We start from the raw sequence: 23,000 nt of genomic DNA on the forward strand, positions 1-23,000 counted from the left end.
TACATTTTCATCTATTTCTGTGAAACAAATACCTTGAGCTATTGTTCATGTTGAAATCTGCCAAAAAGAACCCTATCATTCAAGCTCTCGGGGTTCACCTGTACTGAATGCAATAAAGGAACACCACTGCAAAAGAGAAGAAAATGAAAAAGTGCCTCCGTCTAGCAGGGTACAATGGGCAAATGAATTGCAGTCAGAGGAGGGAGGCAGGCCACTCAGTGATGGGACATGTGATCATACACCATGCTGATTCTTATCCCACCCTTCCTATGTAGCAATGTGAGATTACCTAGATACCAGCTATGTGGCCAAACAGGAATGTTCTCCATATATGCCAGTTATTAGTGCAGCCCACTAATTTTATGCAACACCTTTTGCCTCTCCCTGTAATCATCTAGACAGTGAGGAAATGAGGTCATGCCTGTAGCCTTCTTTCCCCAGCTGCTCATGTTATGTGGCTTTTGATGGTGGCCTCCAATTTGTCCTCAGAATTCAGCCAGAGATGGGTTTGGCTGAAGTGGATGAACATAGGGAATGACACTCCTTGCTATGCTTTGGCTTTATAATATAACCAACCTTGTAATTAGTTTCTCTATGCTTGGCCTTTTCACTAGGGAGGTCACGAGGAACCGAAAAGTTATTTCCTCCTCAGGAAGCTAGCTTGCAAAAATAGTTATTTTTGTTATGGTTGGAGCACTCCCCCATCAGCACCCCATGGAAACAAGCACCCACCCCCAACTTGGACAGCCACTCCAGAGGGACCCTGACTGAAATGGATCTAGAAAATCAGTTTCCTTCCAAAGTGCCTGAGAATCTGGTTTGTGGCCATAACCTCAAGAACCTTGCCCAAGAAAGGGCAAGTATGATAATGAGATAATTGATTTATAAACAAAATGATATTATGCAACAGGATTTTGAAATCCCGAAGACTCTTGTTTAGACTCCAGAGATAGGATCCTTCAACCAATTCAGAATTGCAAAACACAACAACAACAACAACAACAACAACAACAACAACAACAACAAATGACACTTCCAAAATAAGCTAAAAACCTCAAGTGACATAACTTGTTCTCAAAAGGCAAATTCATTCAGGAATGACATTCTTCCAGGTCAATCTTCTAGATTGACTACCAGCATCCTTCCAGTTTAACTCCCTATATCTTTAATCTACCACTCACTAGAAGTTCCCCAGATTTTATTCAATCCCTTTCTGTTCTTTTTTAAAAAAAGAATATTTATTGAAAATTTTTAACGCATAGAAAAAATGCAGATATACACATTTAACACCAACAAAAACAAAAATAAAAACATACAAATATATCTTATACCTAATATTTATTCCTCACATTATAAATGGACTTCCTCCTATCTCCTCTTCCCGTGTTCCTTGTCTATCATCTTTAGCAATTTCTAAACATCTTACCAAATCATATTTACTATAAACTTACCTAAATATTCAATCTTAACTGTTTTTCTTAACTTATATTCATCTGTCTTAAGCACTTAACCTTACTCTAAGTCTACAGTCTAGCCTTCCTTCCTAGTTATATCTAATTCTCAGTCATCAATCCCTTTCTGTTCTGATGCTTTCTCATTGGTCATTTTTTTTCAATTCCCCTTTACACACTTTTGGATTCCCTACCAATCTTTCAAAGATCAGGTTTTAATTTTCTTTTGGTTTCTTCTTTGCTTGCTCTCCTCTTCCTGAGCACCCCTTGCACCTCTGTATTGTCTCTACTCACCCCATCCCAGTGCACACCAGGAACATGCTTAACTTGCCTCTAGACTTCAGACTTGGTGAAGGATCAAGGTCTGTGATCCTCTTTTATCAAAGATTTGAAATTACTGTGGGCATAGATGTCTAAGCTCAGTGCCCGGGCCCCAGCTTTGTATACCTATTTATAAGTAGGTATCATTGAAGCTCGTGATTTTTTTTTTCTAATGTGGGATGGGTGTGAATTAACATCCCAGCTTTCCATTTCTTGTGTCTGTGTAAGAGAAACACTTTGCATTTTTTTTTTGCTAAATTATAAATTCCCCCTCTGTGCTTTTATGCTACAGTCATTTACAATGTGATCCACTTACAATTATGACAGGTTGTTCCTGTATAGCCAGTTTCACCGCAATCGCAATGGAACGTTGTCCAGGATTGGGAGCATTCTCCTCCATGTTCACAGTAGTCTGGTAGACACCTGAGTGAGGAGGGTGAGAAAGGACAGTTCAGCAAGAGCAACAACAAAGGCATTAGTTGCTTTTAACCAGATTACACATGCAATGAAATGTGCAACATATTGCCCTTTGCATAAGTTTTCCTAAGCCACTACATTTCCTATGGCTACAAACATTGGTGCATAGATGGAAACCATTCCTAAGTTTTCTGCTTAGCTAGAAACAAAGGCATTCAGAAGAATAGCTTGCACTGAACAGAATGAATTCAAAACCAAGTCAAAATTAACACCAAAAAGAGGTTGGCTTTGTGTTCTTTCTGTGTCTAGGCAACATAAAATGTATGTTTTATTCTGGCCTCCGATAAGGAGAAGTAATGTAAGATGAACGGAGATGCAAAACTTTTGTCATGTTTTCCTGTTTGCACTGACATTTGGGGGTGCTAAACTGAGTATCTGGCTATACTAGGTTCAAAGATATATGAGTAAAGAGAGCTATTAAAAATAAAAAAAATAAAAAAGAGAATGGGTTATGAATAATAAATTTTATGCTCTTCCCCTCCTCACTCTCACCAGATTTTCTCCAGAGCTCTGACACCAAGTACTAGTGAAAAGAAGAAAGCAACATGAACTGCAGTAAAGCACAGGAAGTGAACAGAAGTGGGAACAGTGGGTGGTGGACCCAACCTGAGAGCTCATTTCAAAGCCTTAGTTATACGGAGGTAAATGCAGAATCAGCTCTGCTGGTACTCTTGAGGGCTAGGTTTCCCCTCAGAATAGAACTTAAAACAGATTTCTCCCAGGTACTGCACTTTAAATATTGATGAAATTTTATTGCCACAAAGAAAAAGGCTATTTGGAGTTTTTCAGACTCTGGCTCACTCACTTGGGAGGAGGATCAAGTGTGAACTCCTGGCATCATTCCCATGTTAAAATGATATCATGTGACTCCGGGGCCCAGGTAATTTAGATCCTTTCTTGGAACATAGCAGGCTGGAGGAAAAAGGCCAATGACCCCGAAGACATTTGTTTTATCAAGTCATTTGACATCATCTTATTACAAGAAACCTGGGCTCACTATGAAATAAACTTGGAGGAATTCAATTCGTACTCCCTCCTAGCCCATAAATCCAACATCATGGGCTGGTATAAAGCAGGACTAACCCTTCTCTGCACTCAGCAGCCTAATCTTGAAATCATTTCCCTCCAGCCATGTGACAACATTGCCCAGGCGTTCTTATTGAACTTGGTTCTAATTATAATTAACGTTTATACCCCCCCCCCCCCTGCCCTGACAAGCAGACATTGATGGGCAATTGGAACCAACTGACATCATTTTTTGAAAAACTGGAGACCAAGTTCCCCAACATTGATCTGCTAATTGCAGGCGATTTCAATGCAAGAGTGGGTAAAGACAATTTTGAGCTTGTGAAAGGATGGGTTTCAACAATGAGGATCCCCTGCCCGAGCTTCTCTCTGGCATGTGACATTCCAGAGACACCCATATAAATGAAGCCGGAGTTTGCCTTGCCAAGTTGTGTGTGCATTTTGACAGAGTGATTCTGAATGGTTCATTACCAGGTGACCTGCTAGGAGAGTTCGCGTTCATCCTCAGGAGAGGAAATAGAATGATCGACTATATTTTAGGCTCTGCTGCTCTGATAAACCAGGTTTAAACCTTTCAGGTGGGAGATCGCATTGAGCGCAATTTCCTCCCTGTGATTCTAACTATTCACTCCCCCTTCTCCATGCATCCTCTTCAAGAACCCCCTGCCAACAGAACTGATCCAGCTCGAGCCATGAACTTGGTGGTGAGCAACCGCACCCCTGGTGATTATTCATCTTTGACTCTGGCCACCAAATTTAACAATCTTGTGCTCACATTGCCTCTGACTCCTGATGCAAGCAAAGATTTCCTGCTTAGAGTCCCTTGGACCACAGACTCACTTCACAAACTCCTCCAACTGTTCCAAACAGAGATCACATTGAAACGTAGAGCTTCTATGATTAACTCTGTAATCACCCAAGAAGCCATTGAATGATTTGAAATCCTAATAACATCTCTGAATGAGTTTTCAAAACAACAATTCAAAGTGCGAAAACAACCCAGGGAGCCCTTTGCTGTGATGTGGTTTGATAAGGAATGCAGAGATCTCAAAGCACACATCCGGAATATCTTCCGACAATACCGTAAGGAAAAAGCCACTGCCCTACCCCCCAGAATATTTCAAGTCTAAAAACTTACTGCAGCATCTTATTTTGAAAAAAGAGATCTGAACATCCAAACAAACAATCGAAATATTTCCACTATGCCATAACCTCAAACAATGAAAGGAGATTCTCATCCTTAGCTTCTGAGGCATTTAACATCAATCTCCTCTCCACCTATTTTGCCTAATGGTTGGTACCACTACTTTTCAAGTGCCTTGTATGAAGATCTTTCCAGTGGGAAAGTTTGTCGTCATTCTATGCAAGCTGATGCCCCCGAGTGGCCTCCAGTTTCATCTTTTTTTTTAAAAAAAAAAATGCCCTTAAGAATGATTTAACTTATTTTGTTTATTCAGAAACAAGCTGACTCTGCTTATGATTTTAGTCAGATAACTAACACTTCTTCTTCTTTTTTAAAGGAATTATGTGCTATGCGTTTCGACTGAGGGACACAGGACTATAGTTAGCATTGTGAGGTTATTATATCTAATCAGCTAACAATTATTTGTCTAATTACCTCATAATTATTTATCAGAATTAGCCTAGCAGAGATATTATCCACACTAAACATATAATCAAGGGCTTGATATCCTGTTGTGCATCTGCTTTCACCACCTTTACTGTGTGTTACTCATGCAGAAACAGGGCCAGCTCCACATATTTTTCTGCCTAAGCCAAAGGACTAGTTGGTGTATATCCACTCCACCCAACATTCTATGTGCAAAGGCCTAAAAGCCTCACAACTGAATTTTTATTCTTGCTAGCTTAGGAGCTGCAGGTCAGGAATGCACAGTTCTGTCCAGTCCCTGACTCTCATCATCTGCCACCTGAGGCTGTTACCTGATGGTAGGGTTGGCCCTGCCCAGAAATATAGCTTTAAACTAAGTACAATTCCACACCTTGACAGGGAAAACTTTGATTATAAGTGAGATGAATAAGGATTTATTTATTCACATTGTGAAAAGGCATAACCCACAGTTAATGTGTATCTCACTCTATGTAGTATACATATTACATGTGTGTATATGTATTCATTGGTTTCGTGACTGCTTGATCTTACAGGAAATGAAAAAAAAATGACCTCTATGAAAATAGTAAATCCAGATAAGTTTCTTATCTGGCAGGGCCAAAAGTTTTGGAATGCAAAACATTTGGCCCTGCAACATAAGAAACTTATTTGGATGTACTTTCAGTATATATATATCCCCTGTGAATAAAATTAATAAATAAATTTATCACACGACACATCTTGTATCAATTCATGTGTGTGATAGTGACAGCATAAACATGATTGGGTTTTCAACCCCTCCACAGTGGCACACTGTTGTGCCTCACTGTCATTATCAGCAGTACTGTGTTGTAGAGAAGTGTCTCGATGAAATTGCCTCTGTCTCAAATTACTTTTGTCTTAGATTCTGTTTTATAAATTCTGCTTTCTGGCAGGAACTAGCAGTTGCAGGCATAGTCACCTCCTGGTCACAGGCATCCAAGCTATGTCCAAGGACAAGTCCAAAGAGACAAAATGTGGATACTGGACTGTACTTTGAGAGTCCTGGATTCTTCCAGAGAGTTTATCTGGACAAATAAATGAGCTCCTAGTTAATCACAGGAATGGTTGCTTGTGCTTTTTGGATAACTGTCCCATTTCTACAGTAGTATCCTAGGAAGAGGGAGCTGGGAATTATAAAATGAATAATCAAAACTATGGGGCCTTGCACCATGGCATTATCCCTCTTTCCGTCCATGGGAGTTATCAGAGAAAGAGGCTTCCTGCTGTGGCTCCTTCCCCAGCTGGTTCTGGCTTGATTGCCTAATTTCACACTGTCCTTGCTCTTGACAAATAATAAACAAACTCTTGCCAGATAATTATCACAGAAGGAGTTCTCGGCTCTCTGAGAGCTGGCAATGCCATTTCTCAGTTTTATTATGCCTCCCTGTCAGGCATACTTGAGGAACAATCAGATAGGGAAACCTAGCCATCTCCAACTGCATGATCAAGCCTGTATATAAACATGACACTGCACAACAAAAGAACCTGGGGTAGTTTTTTTGTTTTTAATTTTAGTCAAGCTTATCTGAAAGTTCCATTATAGGAACACGGGAAGGTGCCTTGGTCCATTCTCATGATTGTCCACACTGACTGGCAACAGCTCTCCAGAGTTTCAGCCAGGAGTTTTCCCCAGTCCTGCCTGGAGATGCATGAAAGCAGGGGTGCAGATTTCAACAAATGCATTCTCCAAAATGCTCCAATAATTTGGGGGAGAAGTCAGAATAAGAAACTAGACGATTTTTCAGAAAATTCTTGTCCAGGGAAACTGGTTCAGGTTTATTGTCTATGGTTCAGTCCCTGAAATCTTCAGCTATACATAGCATTCCAGGCAACAGTGTTGGATTCAAAAATGGCTGTGCAATCCTATGCATGCTTACAATTAAATGGGGATTCCTGTATATGACTGTAGCATTGTTCATTGAATTGTGAAGTTGCCAGACATAAGTTGACTCACATAAGGCAGCTCCATATGGTCATATGTCCATCCTATCCATCTCACTTGACAGTTGCGGGCCATGTCAGCTTGTTTACTTGCCTGTGCTTCACTCAGGAACAGCCCATGCATGGCTCAAGGGAGCCATTCAGGCCCTTCTAGCATCAGGGTTGGTTACCCTGTTACATTTAATTCCAAGGCAATCCACTGATCATGAGGGAGCGGTTATGCGAACAGTGGCAACGCTGGAAATTATGTACTGTCAGGAAGGGAAAGGTGAATGCACAATGAAAGTTCAGGTTCCCCAAAGACAGGGTGTTAAAGGTAGTGAAGGAAGGACTGCAAAGCAATGTCTTCTCTCAACAATTTTTTTTCTAGCTCACTGCAGGTTAATTATTCCAGGGCAAAGACAATATTAAATATTTGCTTCTTCAATCCCAGCAAGGGAATTTGATTTCACTATAAAACAAATAAAGTTGAAACACACAGGGCATAATTAGAAAGAAGATTCTCCAGTTTCCATGGCCAGTTTTAAAGAAAAAGAATTAATAAGTTGAGATCAGTTGTATCCCACAAATTAAATGTTAAAGAGCTTGCATGTGCAAAAACAACCCTCTGTTTTCATTTTCTCCTTTCCTTTTCCTTTCTGTCTCTCTCTTTTCTTAGCCCGCAATAGGATGTAATTTCCCTCTGGTCTGCTTTCTATAATACAACACACACAATTTTGAGCAGAAAATGCTAAGTCTGAAATTAAATTTCCAAGCATAAATCCAGGTTGGTTTAAGAACATCAGGGCAGGCAGAGAGGAGAATCATCTATTTTAAAAGAAATATCTGATTAGGAGTAGTGCTCTGCCAAAAATAATTTCCCCTTTTTGGTATTTTGTTTGTTTGTTTGTTTGGTTGGTTTTGCATTATTCATCATTTAATGAGGAACAGAATGCACTTGAAAATTATCAAACTGGGGGAGAATGTTCAGTGACATTTTCATGGGTGGGGGCAGAGGTTTTGTCATGCTTACCATACTTCTGAAGTAGCCAATGGGTGTATATAAGTATCCTTTCTTTCACTCTGCACATCATCTCACTAGTGATCTGCACTCTACAGCCTTTGTGTCCAAAGTATATAAAATACCTAATTTATGTTGGAAAGGTAGGGACTATTAACAATATACAAGCCTAGCTATCACATCCTGTCTTCATGCTTTGTCCCATTTAAGATCTTCTCCCTTGGAGTTCTGTTTGGATTGAACATCAGGCCAACAAATAGCTGGACCTGAATTGTTTTATCTGTATATATAGGAAAGTGTTTTGTCTGTCCATTTATTTGTTCTCTATAGGGTTAGCTGCTTCTCAATATATTGCCACAAAATATGACATAAGGGTTTGTGAGGTGGGGGGGGGGGGGTTGACAGACTTCATCACTGTTTGGATACTGGGAGTCATTTAGAATCAATGTGGTGGTCCGAAATGTCAGTTTGACCTGACTTTGCCAGTTTTTTGACATAGATTTGGCTGCCACTAAAGATATTAAACTCAGAATGAGAGTTCGGGGGGGGGGGGGGCATCTTCATTGACATTTGAATGCCAGCTGCCATTTTGAATCAAGATGGTAGACTAAGACATGACTTTAATGTGACTTTACCCAATTTATGGTGGGTCCAAACTAAAAAATTACACCATACCTATACAAATCACAATTCTCTGGGTTTCTAAAAAATTCTGGGCAGCAGAAGGGAGTGAGCTATTTGAGAGTGAGTAAAAATAGGTCACTTTTCAGGAACAATGGGAAAAACAATAAAAGGTATGAAAAGACATGGGTAAGGAAGTGGGGAATGAAGCAAATTACAATTACAAGAGGTACTGAGGGGATAAGCAATAGGTCACAAACATCCCAATTCGGATTCCTGGGATTCATTGCAGAACTTCAATTTTTACCATTACAGGAGAAGAAGGATTATATTTCATTAACCTTGTTACTAGCCACCCACCCCCTGCCTGTCTGTGACCTATGATCTTTGTACTTGAAACCAATGATGACAAACTAATAGGAAAGTAGTGAGACTTCCCAGAGCCATTTCCCCCAAAATTTGTCCTTCTGTATTTTCATCTATTTGCTGTTAATTGGTTCCACCTAGATTTCCACAGAGGCTGTGATGATAGCTTCCATCACCCAGTAATCCACCAAGTCCCTTTGAAACCTTCTGAAATTGCTTTTGTAAACTTAGTGCCTTTCCATAGAACCTGTGGTGCTTAAAATATCCGTTACGTGTTCATCAAAGTCATCCGTGTGCTCGACAGAAATTTCATTATCCTTATTGTGGTTTCTGGTAGAAAATAGAGAGATAAAATTCCTCTTCACTGAAAAGCTGGAGCATTCTATTCATCTATTTTATCAGCCAACCAGTGACAGAGCTGAGATTTACTGCAGAAGAATTTCACAAGTTCAACAAAGTAATTTTACAGAGGTTTTCAGTTGTAAGCACTGGGGATGCTTTTCAAAGAGGTTGAAATAACATGTATGGAACACAGCAGTACAGAATGATGGACTCTGGGGCTCTCATTACATTAATTATTTGGTGACTGGTATTCTAGATAATTTCTTGTGGAATCATAGTGTACACTTCTTTAATGCAAAATGTAAAACTTGAAGTACAAAAAAACAGGTACAGTGTTGCAGTGTGATTTTGTTCCTGTTTTCACTGTCTAGATGCCAGTATCTGTGCTGATCCTGAAAGTAAGTGTAGACTGGATAAGCTTTAGAGAGTCCCCCTGGAGTGGGGTAGGAATGGAGTGGGAAGATATCCAGTCTTTGTGAATTCTGATATTAATTCAGGGGTGTGGAACATGTGGCCCTCCAGATGTTGTAGAGCTACAACTCCCATAATCTCTGAGCACTGGCCATACTGACTTGTGCTGATGGAAGCTGAAATACAATGTCTTCAGGGCCACAGGTTCCTGACTTGATCTGTGCCTGGATCTTCATGAAGGAGGAGGAGGAGGAGGACAATCCATGGGACTTTACACTTCTCCCAATACTGCAATACAGCTCTTGGCTCAAAGAAACATGTCAAAATCCATGTAATTTTTAAAGACATAAAGCACATCACAAAATAGTATTTAAAAATGGATTTTACTTTTTTGGGTTCCATGATCACTGCAGATGGTGACAGCAGTCACAAAATTAAAAGATGCCTGCTTCTTGGGAGGAAAGCAATGACAAACCTAGACAGCATCTTAAAAAGCAGAGACATCACCTTGCCGACAAAGGTCGATATAGTTGAAGCTATGGTTTTCCCAGTAGTGATGTATGGAAGTGAGAGCTAGACTATAAAGAAGGCTGATTGCCAAATAATTGATGCTTTTGAATTATGGTTTTGGAGGAGACTCTTGAGAGTCCCATGGAGTGCAAGAAGATCAAACCTATCCATTCTTAAAGAAATCAGCCCTGAGTGTTCACTGGAAGGACAGATCCTGAAGTTGAGGCTCCAGTACTTTGGCCACCTCATGAGAAGAGAAGACTCCCTAGAAAAGACCCTGATGTTGGGAAAGATGGAGGGCACAAGGAGAAGGGGACAACAGAGGATGAGATGGTTGGACAGTGTTCTTGAAGCATGAGTTTGGCCAAACTGCGGAAGGCAGTGAAAGATAGGCGTGCAAATTTTCATGTAGATCTTTTTTTAAAAAAAATGTAGGTGAGTGTAGAAATAGAACAGAATGGACCTATGAATGAACACATGCTGCAAACAGGAAACAGACAGGTTCATCCATCCCTAAGGGTCATATTAGTATGATGGCACATGAGCTGGGGTTAGCTGGAACCCCTTAACCCCACACAGGTTTATACTATTTTTTTTAAAGTATTAATTTCTTTATCATTTATTTGATCACCCTTCAAGTATACATGAACCCCATGAAGCCATGTCTGTCAAGTTCCCTGACATCAAGACATACATATTTAAGAACCTACATTTGCCTTTCATAACATATGATGTGACCCAGAGAACTATGGCTCAAATAATGTGGATGTTACACTATTTCTTCTGCCAGCTTCAACAGTAATGTGACAAGTGGGTCAGATTGCATGTATGGTGAAATACATATGCATGAGTGGTCATCTGGGGGTTCACCTGATTATCAGCTTTCCAAGTTCTGTGCTATCTGTATCTTAGCGATAAGGTAACATGGGGACAATATAGGTAGAATTTTTCTAGGCTTTGTAACTACAGTACTATTGCAGTTATGACTAAGTGAATGAAATGCTTGGGAATCTGTGTCATTCTCCCACAGCAGACGTGGTAGTTATGCCTGCACCACTGACTCAGAAATAAGAGTTTCAGAAGCTTGCAGGGGGAAAGCTCACTGGAGCAGCAGGAAGGTAAGCAGGAAGGTGATCCTCTTGCATTTGGTTTTTCCTCATTTTAAAAGAGAAAGGTCCCTGCCCTTGATTTCTTGAAGAAAGCCTGGAAAAGTAGGATGCTTTCAGATACAAGTTCACTCATTTTTAGTTAGGCTAATTGAACTAATATCCATTTTAGATCTTTAATAAAACTGTGTCCTAATTTATTTTAATTACTGCCTCTTTCATTCCTTCTGGCATATGGGAGCAAGGACTTTACAGAAACAAAGTCTTTTCACCTAGCTCTGAACACTGCCTCTACACATACACACACCTCCCACATCCATCCCCAAACCAAGAAATTAATTGGGAGCTTAAAGCTCAAACTAAAAATAAGCAAGATATATTCTGAAAATTCAGTATATATTTATAATGAAGTAAGATTGAAAAGCACAGATTCACATATATGACCTCTTCCGCCCCCTCCACAGAGAGACTTTTGCAATTCGAGCATAGATTAATTCCTCACTTATTGTGAAAACTGGCAAACAAGACCACAAAATATTACAAGCTCACAAGCACTTTTGCTAAGCCACACAGTTCATTTCTTTTTTAACCCACTCTTCATCACACACAGTCTCATGGTGGGGTATATGTTAAAGTACAAATTCAAAAAATACAGTAATTCCAAGAAAAAACATTAAAATCAATCAACATAATTTCTACATCCCTATTTTATAGTGCAAATTAATGCATGCCTATTCAGAAGTAAGGTTCATCAATTACCAGAGGACGTGCTAATAATAATAATAGCTATGTCTGCAGAGCTTCTTTTCCTGGTCATCTGGAGTGAATTCTTCCTCATCACTAGCAACTAGGAAACTGGATTAAGGGGGAAATCACACTTTGGTATAGCAGGCTAGTCTTCAAGTTACTTCCTAAAATTCTGAAATTTCCACGGCGTGAATTTGGAGGGGGGGTATTTTATTTTTACCATGCTTCTAAAAACTGCTACGGTATGCACTAACCTGCAACCTGCAAAGGATTCCATTTAAGCAAAACAGAAAGTGTGATAAGGCAATGACATGTTTTGATCATTCAAACATCTCCTTTTCTTTACCATCCCTTTACAACTTCAAAGCTATTAAATTCTGTTTGCGCATAAAATCTAATCTTTGCAGAAATCTGCAGCTTGATTTAATTTGCATACTCCATCTCCCACAAACTAATGTGGAGGGGGGGAGAGAAGGAGAGAGTGAGTGGAAAAGATGGTGCTTCATGCAGTTCCAAATTCTTCCCAGCAATACTTTTTTTCCAGTTACTCCATTTCACCTATTGTTGGAGGACTGGAATTTTCACTTACAGCAAACTGTACTTATAAGCCACTTGGCTGAAAGAAAACAAAACACACAAGAAGAAGAGAGAATAATTACCTGTCTTTGATGCCACAGAGATCAATGCGCAAATCACTAAAATTCCCCAGGGAACCTTGCTGAACTAAGATGAGGTCCTTGGGCTGGTTATCAATAAAGATGAGTCTCATGCAGCCTTGAAAAGCCGTAATGGGATTTAAACATTTTGAATCGGTAAAATTGTCAGGGCACCCTGTGGGACAGAGAGGGGAGAAAAGAGTGAGATGAAGAATACTTAAATGATAATTTATTTCCTTGGGGGTTCACTGATGGAAGGTCTAATTATTCCTGGTGTTCTCGTTGCCTGCTCGATGTGAGCAAGTTACAAATTCTATGGCAATAAATAAAAATTAAAGAAAGAAAGCAGGCAATAATGGTGACAGAATACAGATACTTGGAGAAGCTCAAAGTTTTTGCTTGTCTTCTTTTAAAGCTACAAATTGCAGTCAAGATTCAGTAAAAGAGTTGCCACTGTTTTCAACTGGATGTTTGTGGATTGGATCTGAAGGGCAGAACCTACCAGGAGCATCTGTACAAATTCCATTAGAAAGCACCCTTGTATACTGGGTACAGCTAACCAGACTCTGTCATCTGGACTCAGCTGGCCCTACGTCACACATCCTTGTTATCCACTGAGCAGAAAAGGACCTTGTCCAAAGGACAGATCTGGCTATATTAGGTTATTAGGGATCTTTGTTGGATCTGAACCTTGGCTCCACACACCAAGCATCATCCAAGCTTGGAGGGCAGCCATGCATCCTATTAAGGTTGACAAGACACGGCAAGAAGTGAGTTGATTAGTGAAAACTTCATTCTGGCCCAAGTGGGTGGGATAACATTCCCATAGTGCAAAGATGTTTTATTCTCCCTAGTTCTACAGAGATGATGGTGCCCACCTCTCTGTTCTGGGTTGTGACATTTTCTTAGAGGATCTGCAAAGAACTGTCTATGAAATCTTGTGTGTTTGGGGATGGAGGCAAACTTGCTGGAGCTGATAGCCTCATGTGGCATTTGGTCCAGGCAAGCAGAACTGGTTGGTCAAACATCTGAGGCATTATTGGGCTAAGGGCACTCTTTATTCACCTTCCACATCCTTTGGCTTGGGAGGGGAGGTCTTTGGGGGGCTGCTTTAGGTGTTGCATGCACACCTTATTGAATGCTGGATAGCAGAGCCATGGTGTGCTTGTCGAGTCTGAAAAACCCAAGGTTCATGTTGCAAGGAGGTAGAATGACTTTCCAATCCTTTGCTGTGTGGCCAAAGATTGTACAGTGGCACCTCTGGTTACGAACTTAATTCATTCCAGAGGTCTGTTCTTAAGATGAATCCTGAGGTGCGCTTTCACTAATGGGGCCTCCCGGTGCGTGATTTCCGTTCGCATCCTGGGGCAAAGTTCACAACCTGGAGCTTGTAACCTGAAGCGTTCATAACCAGAAGCATTTGTAACCACTGTAACTGTAAACATGCCCAGGAGATGGGAGGGATCCAATCTTATCAAGAACTCACCTAACTCAGACTCCTATGATTTGACCAATGTGGTTAATTGTGGCTTGGTTTTTTGTTTTTTGTTTAGATCCTCCAGTCTGTTATATTTAATAAATTTACACACATTTTGCATCTTGAGCCTTCTTTATGGGTGTGCTTACAAACATCTTCCCCATCTCTCAGCATCTCAGGCCTTATATGATGAGATTCTGCCTGGTTATGCTTTCTACACTTTTCACAGTGAGTCCATCTCTCTGAATCCAGCACTTCTTGGTGTTATCATAGAACAGGAAGACCTAATCCGTTATAAGCTTCCATTTCCCTTTTTGTGCTTGTTCTGGTTAAGCCCTTGCAGGCCACTATAATGTACCAAGACTGATCTCACACATTTCCCTGCCAAAACGGGGAGACTGTCAAGTCAGTGGCAAATTATAATATATGACGGGTGGCTCATTTGGGCTTGCTGGGTCACAGATTGTGCAGGCCCATCCAGGAATCAATTCCACAGCACTTGAGCAAGCAAACTGACACAGGAATAGAATTAAAGGTTCTATATGCCTGGCTAAGCCATGGAATGACCATCAGCTAATACAATTAGGTAATAGTAGCAATGAATTGACAGTTGGCAGATGTCTAAGTATTGGCTCCATGCTGCCTACTGATAAGGTATGCCCTAAAAACCCCATGCCACCTTTTTCAATATGGCATTTAAATTGCGCTGAGCTTTACACCAGCTTGCTAGGGTCATGTCAGCATCTGGGCTAAGACTACTGCTACGCTGAGGGAGAATCAGAGAGGGGAAATGAAAATGTCATCTGAAAGCAGTTTGCACTCCGGATATAATCGAGGAGCACAGAGTAAACTCTGTGAAATATCATAGGTGCAAAAGTCAAACCAAAAAGAAGTCTTTAATCCCACCACATCCTGCACAAAGGTTAGCAACAGAAGCGTTGCCACATATAAAGGCAGTCATCATAGCCAAACAGGGTTAAACTGAGGCAAATGTTGTCCTACCCTTCATAGTATAGTGGGTGGGTGGGTTAAGACAATGTTGCTGTTGCTGTTTTAAAAAGATGCACACAGCCCATCTTTAAACAGATAGGAAGGAAGGAAGGAAGGAAGGAAGGAAGGAAGGAAGGAAGGAAGGTACTTTTAGGAAGCAAGAATTTTAAAATCTCCAAAGATTATTCTCAAATACACGGAGGTGTAAAATCTTTCCCACCTTGCTGGTTATGTTTGCTTCCAAAGAAAGAAAGATTTGAGTTTATAAGGACTTTGTATAGGGGCTAAGCTGAACCCAAATGCAGGGAGCCTGTTAATTGTGCTTCCACAAGGGTGCTTATTAAAATTGCTTACAATGTTACTGCTGTCCTCTTTCTTGATTTTAATCACAGGGGCTTTAGATGGCATAAATACCCACCAAGCCCCTAGCTTGATAACAATATATTATTATTATTATTATTATTATTATTATTATTATTATTATTATTATTAAAAACCTTTCAATTAAAAACGGGAAAGCAACACTTCATAGTTATAAAGAAAACTGCTATTTTTGAGCTCTAAGGGTTGATGTTTTCAAAAAGTTTATAATGCACATCAATTTTGAAGTGCATACAGTATATTTGTAAGTATTTTAAATTTAAATGCAAGTAGTGCTTATGGTGATTCTAAAATATTGTATTTGGCAGTATAATGGTACAGAAGAACAATTATTTTATTGTGATGCTGCCTTGTTTGAACAAGCAATATAGGACTGGCTCATAGACAAATATATTTGAAAATATGGGAGCAAGCAGTGTCTGCTACAAGCCAAAATTCTGGAGCCTTAGCTAATGCCACACAAACAGAGCTTTTGTGCCCACAGTGGACACTAGCCAAAACAAGGGAATTACATAATGACCAGCCAAACCTCCCAGAAACCTCTTATATGCTGCTAGACTAGAACAGACCATATGATATATACAATGTGTATACATCATACCTTTAAAGCATATTGGAATCACATTCATTCCCTCAAAGAATTCTGGGCAGTGCAGCTTACCCCTCATAGGATTGCATTTCCCAGAAAACCCTTAAAAAACTACAGTGCTCAAAATTCCTTGAGGGGAAAAAATGTCATTCAAATGCCATCTAAAGGTATCGTGTGTATGCAATCATAGACTCATGTTTGTAAAAGCTTCTAGATCAATTTTTCTTTGCTCTGAACAACTCAGGTTTCTGCTATCCCAGGCTATTCCTTTAGATATTTTCTCCCTGGATCCAATGTCCACCTCATTAACAACAACTCAGCTAAACAAAGGGTGGTTGTTAGAGGGCCTGCATCCAGAAATTTATAAACTATCCTCAGGTTTATAGGTCCAAATCCAGAGATTCCTACTAAACAGATACAAGGGAGTGTGTGCACAGTATTTCTGGGTCAGGTGTGTGTTGCCAAACAATTAATTGGCACAATCTACTCTGACCATTGCTTGGTCCCAGCTCCTGAGCACAGCAACCCCAGAGTTGGACCCGACTGGACCTGATGGTCAGGGGCCCCTTTACCTTTTTACTCTGATTATATTGTTCTTGTTGTTGTTTTATTAATTACATTTGTATACCACCCTGTAGATAAATAGGTAAAGGACCCCTGGACAGTTAACTCCAGTCAAAAACGAATATGGGGCTGTGGCGCTCATCTTGCTTCAGACCGAGGGAGCTGGTGTTTGTCCACAGACAGCTTTCCAGGTCATGTGGCCAGCATGACTAGACCACTTCAGGTGCAACGGGACACCGTGACGGAAGCCTGAGCACACAGAAATGCTGTTTACCTTCCCGCTGCAGTGGTACCGATTTATCTACTTGCACTGGTGTGCTTTCAGACTGCTAGGTTAGCAGAAGCTGGGAAAGAGCAACAAGAGCTCACCCTTGTCATGTGGATTTGAACTGCCGATCTTCCAATCGACAAACCCAAGAGGCTCAGTGGTTTAGACCACAGAGCCATCTGGGTCCCTACCACAGGTCTTGGGGTGGTTACAACATAAAATCACAGTATAAAAACACAAAATACGTAATAAAAACAAAAACAACCCATTAACCCCCTCCCACAAAACACATTTTAAAAGGGCCTTGGATGTCAAACAGCCAAAGGCCTGGTTAAAGAGAAACATTTTTGCCTGGCACCTAACGGTGTATAATGAAGGCACCAGGACTAGAGCACTGAATCAAGGCACCATATTTCCCCCTGTAGCAGACAGTCAGTATTGAAGCTGAATGTTAGAAGATTCAGGGCAGATAAAAGAAAGTACTTCGTCAGCAGCGAGTAGTTAAATTATGGCCAAAAGTGATGGCCAAAAGATTGGGTGGCTTTGAAAGAGGTTTAGACAAATATATGGAGGTGAAGGCGATCCATGGCTACTAGTCACAATGGCCATGCTCCACTTCCACTGGGTAGGCCTTTGAATACCAACTGCTTGGAATCAGAGGTGAGGGGAGTCAAAGGCATTTGGTTGGCCACTGTGAAAACATGATGCTGGGATAGATGGTCCATCGACCAGCAGGCTGTTCTTATCCTCTTAGATTTCCCCCCAAAGAAAGCATGCACACTCAAATGTGCACATGCATGCGCGCACACTGTCCCCACCACCACCATCTTTTGCATCCATGTGTGAGCTCAAATAGTGGCAGATATACAGATGATATGAAGATTGAAGTAAGTGAAGAGGACATACTCTGTACTGCTATTTCTCCTTCTCCAGCAATGTAAAATTAAGTGGAGGTCACTCACCGAAACAAACAAAAGAAAACTTATCACATGGTCCGGATATCATTTACAGGAAATGTTTAAAGTGCAATCCGGAGCAGTTTAGGTATGATTAGTTCTGACTGAAAGTAATGAAAAAATAGGCACTTATCCCTGCACTTCTCCACTGTGGATTTCAATTGGAACTCAGCATGACAAAACCCTATATAGATACATCCATCATTGGCGTGAAAAGGTGCAATCCACTCCTAACCATTATTATCTGCCTTCCCAAAAGTTTCTATCATCTTACTTATATCAAATTCATCAGGCTACATACAAAGCTGACACATTTTCATTTCAGAGGCGTCTGTGTATTTTGGTTTCTCAGTATATTGTGACTTATCTATTTTGACAGCTAACCCCCAAAAACATGTAGCTTTCCAATGTTTTGGGAGACATGTAATGATTGTTTACTAACAGATCCTTTTAAAAAAAAAAATAAACACATGCATATGAACATACATACATAAAACATAATAGATAACAGCATTGGTTCTTTTAAGAATAACAAAAATGGACAGTTTCATCATTTTAGTCACCACAACAGTACTGGAAAGCAACGTACCTCCAAAATAGTAGCTGTGCCCTGAATAAATCTGTGAAACAGTGGTTGCATGAACTGTAGATGCTACATCATTATCGAGAGTTAGGGTGATGCGATGTCTTCTAGCATTGATGTTAACTGCATGCCACAGACCATCATACAGATTGCTGCCTGAGAAACAAACAAGGAGCAGAAAAGAGATGAACTACTCATGGGGGAGAAGAAGAAAGTGGAGGAAGAGGGGAAGCTTGTGAGTAATTACTATCTTTTAGGGAAATAACAAAACTGTCACTCAGGCAATGTCAGGGGGAGCGCACGTGCATGCGCGCGCACACACACACACCCCTGGTATAAACAAGCTAACGTGCATGAAACTTGTCCCCAGAGCCAGAGTTCCTCATGCATTACATGAAGCTGTTACATATATAAATATCTCCATTCATTTCAATGAAGGGGATGGATACCAGTGTATATCCTTGCACCCCACTGAACTAAAGAAGGAAGCCTTCGATTTAGAGGCACTGCACCTCCTTTGTTCCCTCTTTGTCTCACTAAAGAATTGTTGAATTTTAGACTTTTGTCTTCTGCTGTGGGTTCCCAGTTGTTGTTGGACTACAACTTCCATCATTCCTAGCTAGCCAGACCAGCAGCCAGGGATGATGGGGGGTTGTAGTCCAATAGCATTCCCCAAACTGGACTGAAGCTCCCATCAGCCCCAGCCAAATTAGAGAAGGCAGATCATGTCCTTGCATGGATGAGCCAACTTTGTTGGTTACGACTTGTTTTCTTTAAACCCTTCCACCAGTCTATGTGACTGCATAAAGCAGGCTGGGGTTTATAAGCTTGAATATAACTATTAGAAGGATAAAAGGCAAATTAAAAATAAAAATAAATGGGGGGGATTGCTTACCCAAACAAGGAGACCAAAAGCGAAAAGAATTTTGGCTTGGCTCTACTTAGGATCACTGCCAAATAACTCTATGGCATCTTAAAGACTACTTACTTTTCCTTTGTACTGTAAACTTACTCCATTGGATGCAAGGAAGTCGTGCATATAAATGCTTGTCTTGTTCATAGAACCTTGTCTATTCTTGCTGCAGCAGTTTCTGCTCTAGATTTTAAGAGGCTAGATTTTTTTGTGCTTTTACTACTTCTTGTCTTTTGAGTTGCTATATCACCATGCAATAACCTTCAGACTATTATCAAGCCAAGGGCATGTTGTCATGTCAACCACAAACCAGCATACTGTTGGGATTTTCCCTCTCACTAGATTTGGCAAAAGGAATAAAAGATGGTTCTTCTCAGCTTGAGTTGCCCAATTTTCACTTCCCTTTAAAACAAAGGATACTGTTTTGATGTCGTGTTTCATGTTGGAAAGCCAGGGACTGGCCACCCATGAGTCCTACAAGATCTCTTCCCTGGTTCTCTCTCTGGCTCACTTCCACCTGACCTGGGTGGGTGGCACCCTGTCTGACTCCAGTTATAAAGGCTGCTGAAAGATGTTTGCAAAGCACTACTCCATTTGGTGCATAATGGGGAGAATTTGGCATGGATGGGAGATTGACACACCTCTGTTTTCTGCAGCATTCTACAACACTGTGCTGTGATACTTCAGTTAAGGTGATACTTGAATTTAGCTGGTTCAAAATGAAACAGTTTGATATTGATGCAGTTTTTTGTTACTGACCTTACTGAAGAGTTTATTAAATAATTAAATGGTATTTTGGAGACTGTATTTATTATTCATTCATTCATTCATCCCCCCAAAAAATCTATACCACCAATGTGGGAGATTTTTAAACAGAGTTTGGATGGCCATCTGTCATGGATTCTTTAGCTGTGCTTCCTGCATTGCAAGGTGTTGGACTTGATGACCCTTGGGGTCCTTCCAAGCTCAGCAATTCTATGATTATATGCAGTGGTTTTTTTCCTTAAAAACATGTTAAGGGGTACTCTCATTTTCCTACTCATATTGAAATACTGCCCCTCAGTGAGACCAAACTTAGATTCACAAAATGTTTAGGGGTATGCGTCCCCCTGCGTCCCGTCCCCCCCCCAAAAAGGCACTGATTCTATTATTCTTTAAATGCATCAACAGCACTATATCAAGAAAACTCTGAGTGAACAGATGACTTTTAAGCAGGAATCTAAATGTCAACATGGTAGGAACCTGCTGACTTTCACTGGGAACTCATTCCAAAGGGCAAATCATGTGTTTAGAGGAACTTTAATTGTGGTGTTTTTTGTTAGCTTCCTAATGTGGATCCAAACACATGAATCATGGCATGTGTTTGATAGATCTATGGCTATGTTTTCATTATATGTAGGTACAAGGAAATATTGATTTGTTTACTGTTCTTTTGAGCTGCTTGGAGCTTAATTTGGAAAGATAGTATAGAAACAAAGAATCCGAAAGAAATTAAATGTTTCTATTAGATGTGCAATACCTGCACTAACGCCTACATATTTCTCTGTTCCTTTCTGGATGATGAGCGACATCCTTCCATGCTGGAGGTATAACAAGAGTAAACCGGAATCTTCTGACAGCTCCGTGGATAGCAGCAAACCATCCTTGTTCCACGTCCGAAACTGGAAGCTAACTGACAAGCCATCAAGCTGGGGAGTGCCTGGTAACAGCAAGTAACTGTTGTTGGAGCTGTCAAAGGTGATGGGAGTGATTTGTGGTTCTGAGCAGGCAAAAGTCACATTACCCTGAAAAGTAATAAAAACAAGGGGAGGGCGGGGAGGGGAAGGAGACAATGACAGGCAACCATCAAGCTGTTTTCCCATTCAGTGGCTCTGAATATGATGCATTTATCACAACAGCAGGACAGGAATATAATGTACCTTTAGGATTGTATGTTTGTTTGTGTGTGTGTGTGTGTGTGTGTGTGTGTGTGTGTATACAACATATAGAACCAGATAGTTTCTCAGTTATATAGACACTTCCATGCTGATTTCTGTTCTATTGGTGTGGAGAATGAGTGCTTTGCTGCAATTTTATATAGGAATAGGACTGCATTTGCACATTCATGCCCTCGGCCAAGGAAATACACATATAATAATAATAATAATAATAATAATAATAATAATAATAATAATAATAATAATAATAATAATATTTATTATTATTATTATTATTATTATTATTATTATTATTATTATTATTTGTACCCCACCCATCTGGCTGGATTTCCCCAGCCACATACATAGTGCTGCACTGGCTGGAAAATAGAGCTTAGACTTGGCGGTGGGTTGAGGTGGACATCCTTCTACATGCCTTGACTAGGTTGGTGGCCATAGAACAGCAGCCGAATCCATGTTTTGCATAGAGAAGATACCAAGGTCAGGCTCATTTAACAGGATTGGGACATATCTCTACATGAGACCCTGGGTCACCACAGTCAGCATCATTACTGGACTTGATGGACATGCAGCCCAGAAAACGAAGAGAAGAAAAACTCTTCACAACTTAAGAGGAAGGAGGGGGGAAACTATCTGGGACCATTGGCTAGGCTTCCCAGGGCTGAAGAGCCAACTGTTCCCTACCTCCTAGTGTATAGGAGTCCAATGTTAGTCCTATATTCTGCCCTACACAACATGTGCCTCCATCAAGCTCAGTGGGGCAGGATGATCACAGCATTGTGGAGGTGTATCCACATTAACTTTGTATATGAATGTTCTAGGTCCATCAGTTTGGTTTATTGTGTTTAGCAAACAGCCATTACACACAGAAAAAATAACAACATGAATTAGGGTTGCCATACTTCAAAAAGTGAAAGTCTGGACAGAAAAAATGTTGAGCTGTTTTTGGTCAAAATTGTTGAACTCCCCCCCCAAAAAAAAAATCTCAAAAAGATGTTTTTGAGCTATTTTTAAGGGAAATCACCAAAAAAAGACACTGTCAACATGGGTTGCCATATGTATGGATTTCTCTGGACGTTTACGTGATTTCCTCCCAGACACAGTTTACGACTGCCAATTGCCAGCTCTGTCCAGGAAATCCCAGACGTATGACAACCCTAACAGGAATACTGCTACTAATAATTGTTTACATTTCTACTCCCTTATCCCTAGTAGATAAATCATTTTCTGTTCCCCCCTCAAGTTTTGTTACAAGAAATTTAGATGTTCTAAAGGATATCTCTCTCTCGACACTGGGCAGCTAAAAACAGGTCTTTAATCTTCACCTTGAACTGATCTTTCCTCACTTTCACTTCAAAACCCAAACTAAACAAACTCTCACTTCCAGACCACACGGCTTCCAGATGACTTTAAGTTTAGTGTGGTGGGACAAATCCTACCATTTATTTTTCTGACTTTCTGGCGAGTTCTATACCAGTGAGCGCCAGAGCTCTTGGAGCTTGATCTCAACATTGGTTCAGATCTAAGTGCTCTCCTGAATGGCAGCTGGGATCCCAGTGCCTTTATTTTTTGCAATTCCATTGTAGGTTAATTCAAGCAAGAAATATATCAAGCAATTAAGAATAAAGGAAGAGAAGTGCATTCACAACTTTCAAAGATAGTACACAGGGTTTCGTGGGCAGGGGGAGAGCTGCAACTCACTTGCTTTTGAACCAA

At 40.5% G+C, this 23,000-nt stretch overlaps 1 protein-coding gene across 2 annotated transcripts in view; it reads right to left on the reverse strand.

The window, feature by feature from the left end:
• Window positions 1-23,000, reverse strand: part of CNTNAP5 (contactin associated protein family member 5) — a 285,642-nt gene that overhangs the window by 110,098 nt on the left and 152,544 nt on the right. For both annotated transcript variants that reach the window (XM_033161910.1, XM_033161902.1), the window contains 4 exons: window positions 20,867-21,131; window positions 18,441-18,590; window positions 12,630-12,801; window positions 2,089-2,195 (listed from right to left, as the gene is read on the reverse strand). In XM_033161910.1, the coding sequence (XP_033017801.1) occupies window positions 2,089-2,195; window positions 12,630-12,801; window positions 18,441-18,590; window positions 20,867-21,131 (694 nt within the window). The remainder of the gene's footprint in view (window positions 1-2,088; window positions 2,196-12,629; window positions 12,802-18,440; window positions 18,591-20,866; window positions 21,132-23,000) is intronic.

Source organism: Lacerta agilis, chromosome 1 (genome assembly GCF_009819535.1).
Source record: "Lacerta agilis isolate rLacAgi1 chromosome 1, rLacAgi1.pri, whole genome shotgun sequence".
In the NCBI taxonomy this organism is placed as follows: Eukaryota; Metazoa; Chordata; class Lepidosauria; order Squamata; family Lacertidae; genus Lacerta; species Lacerta agilis.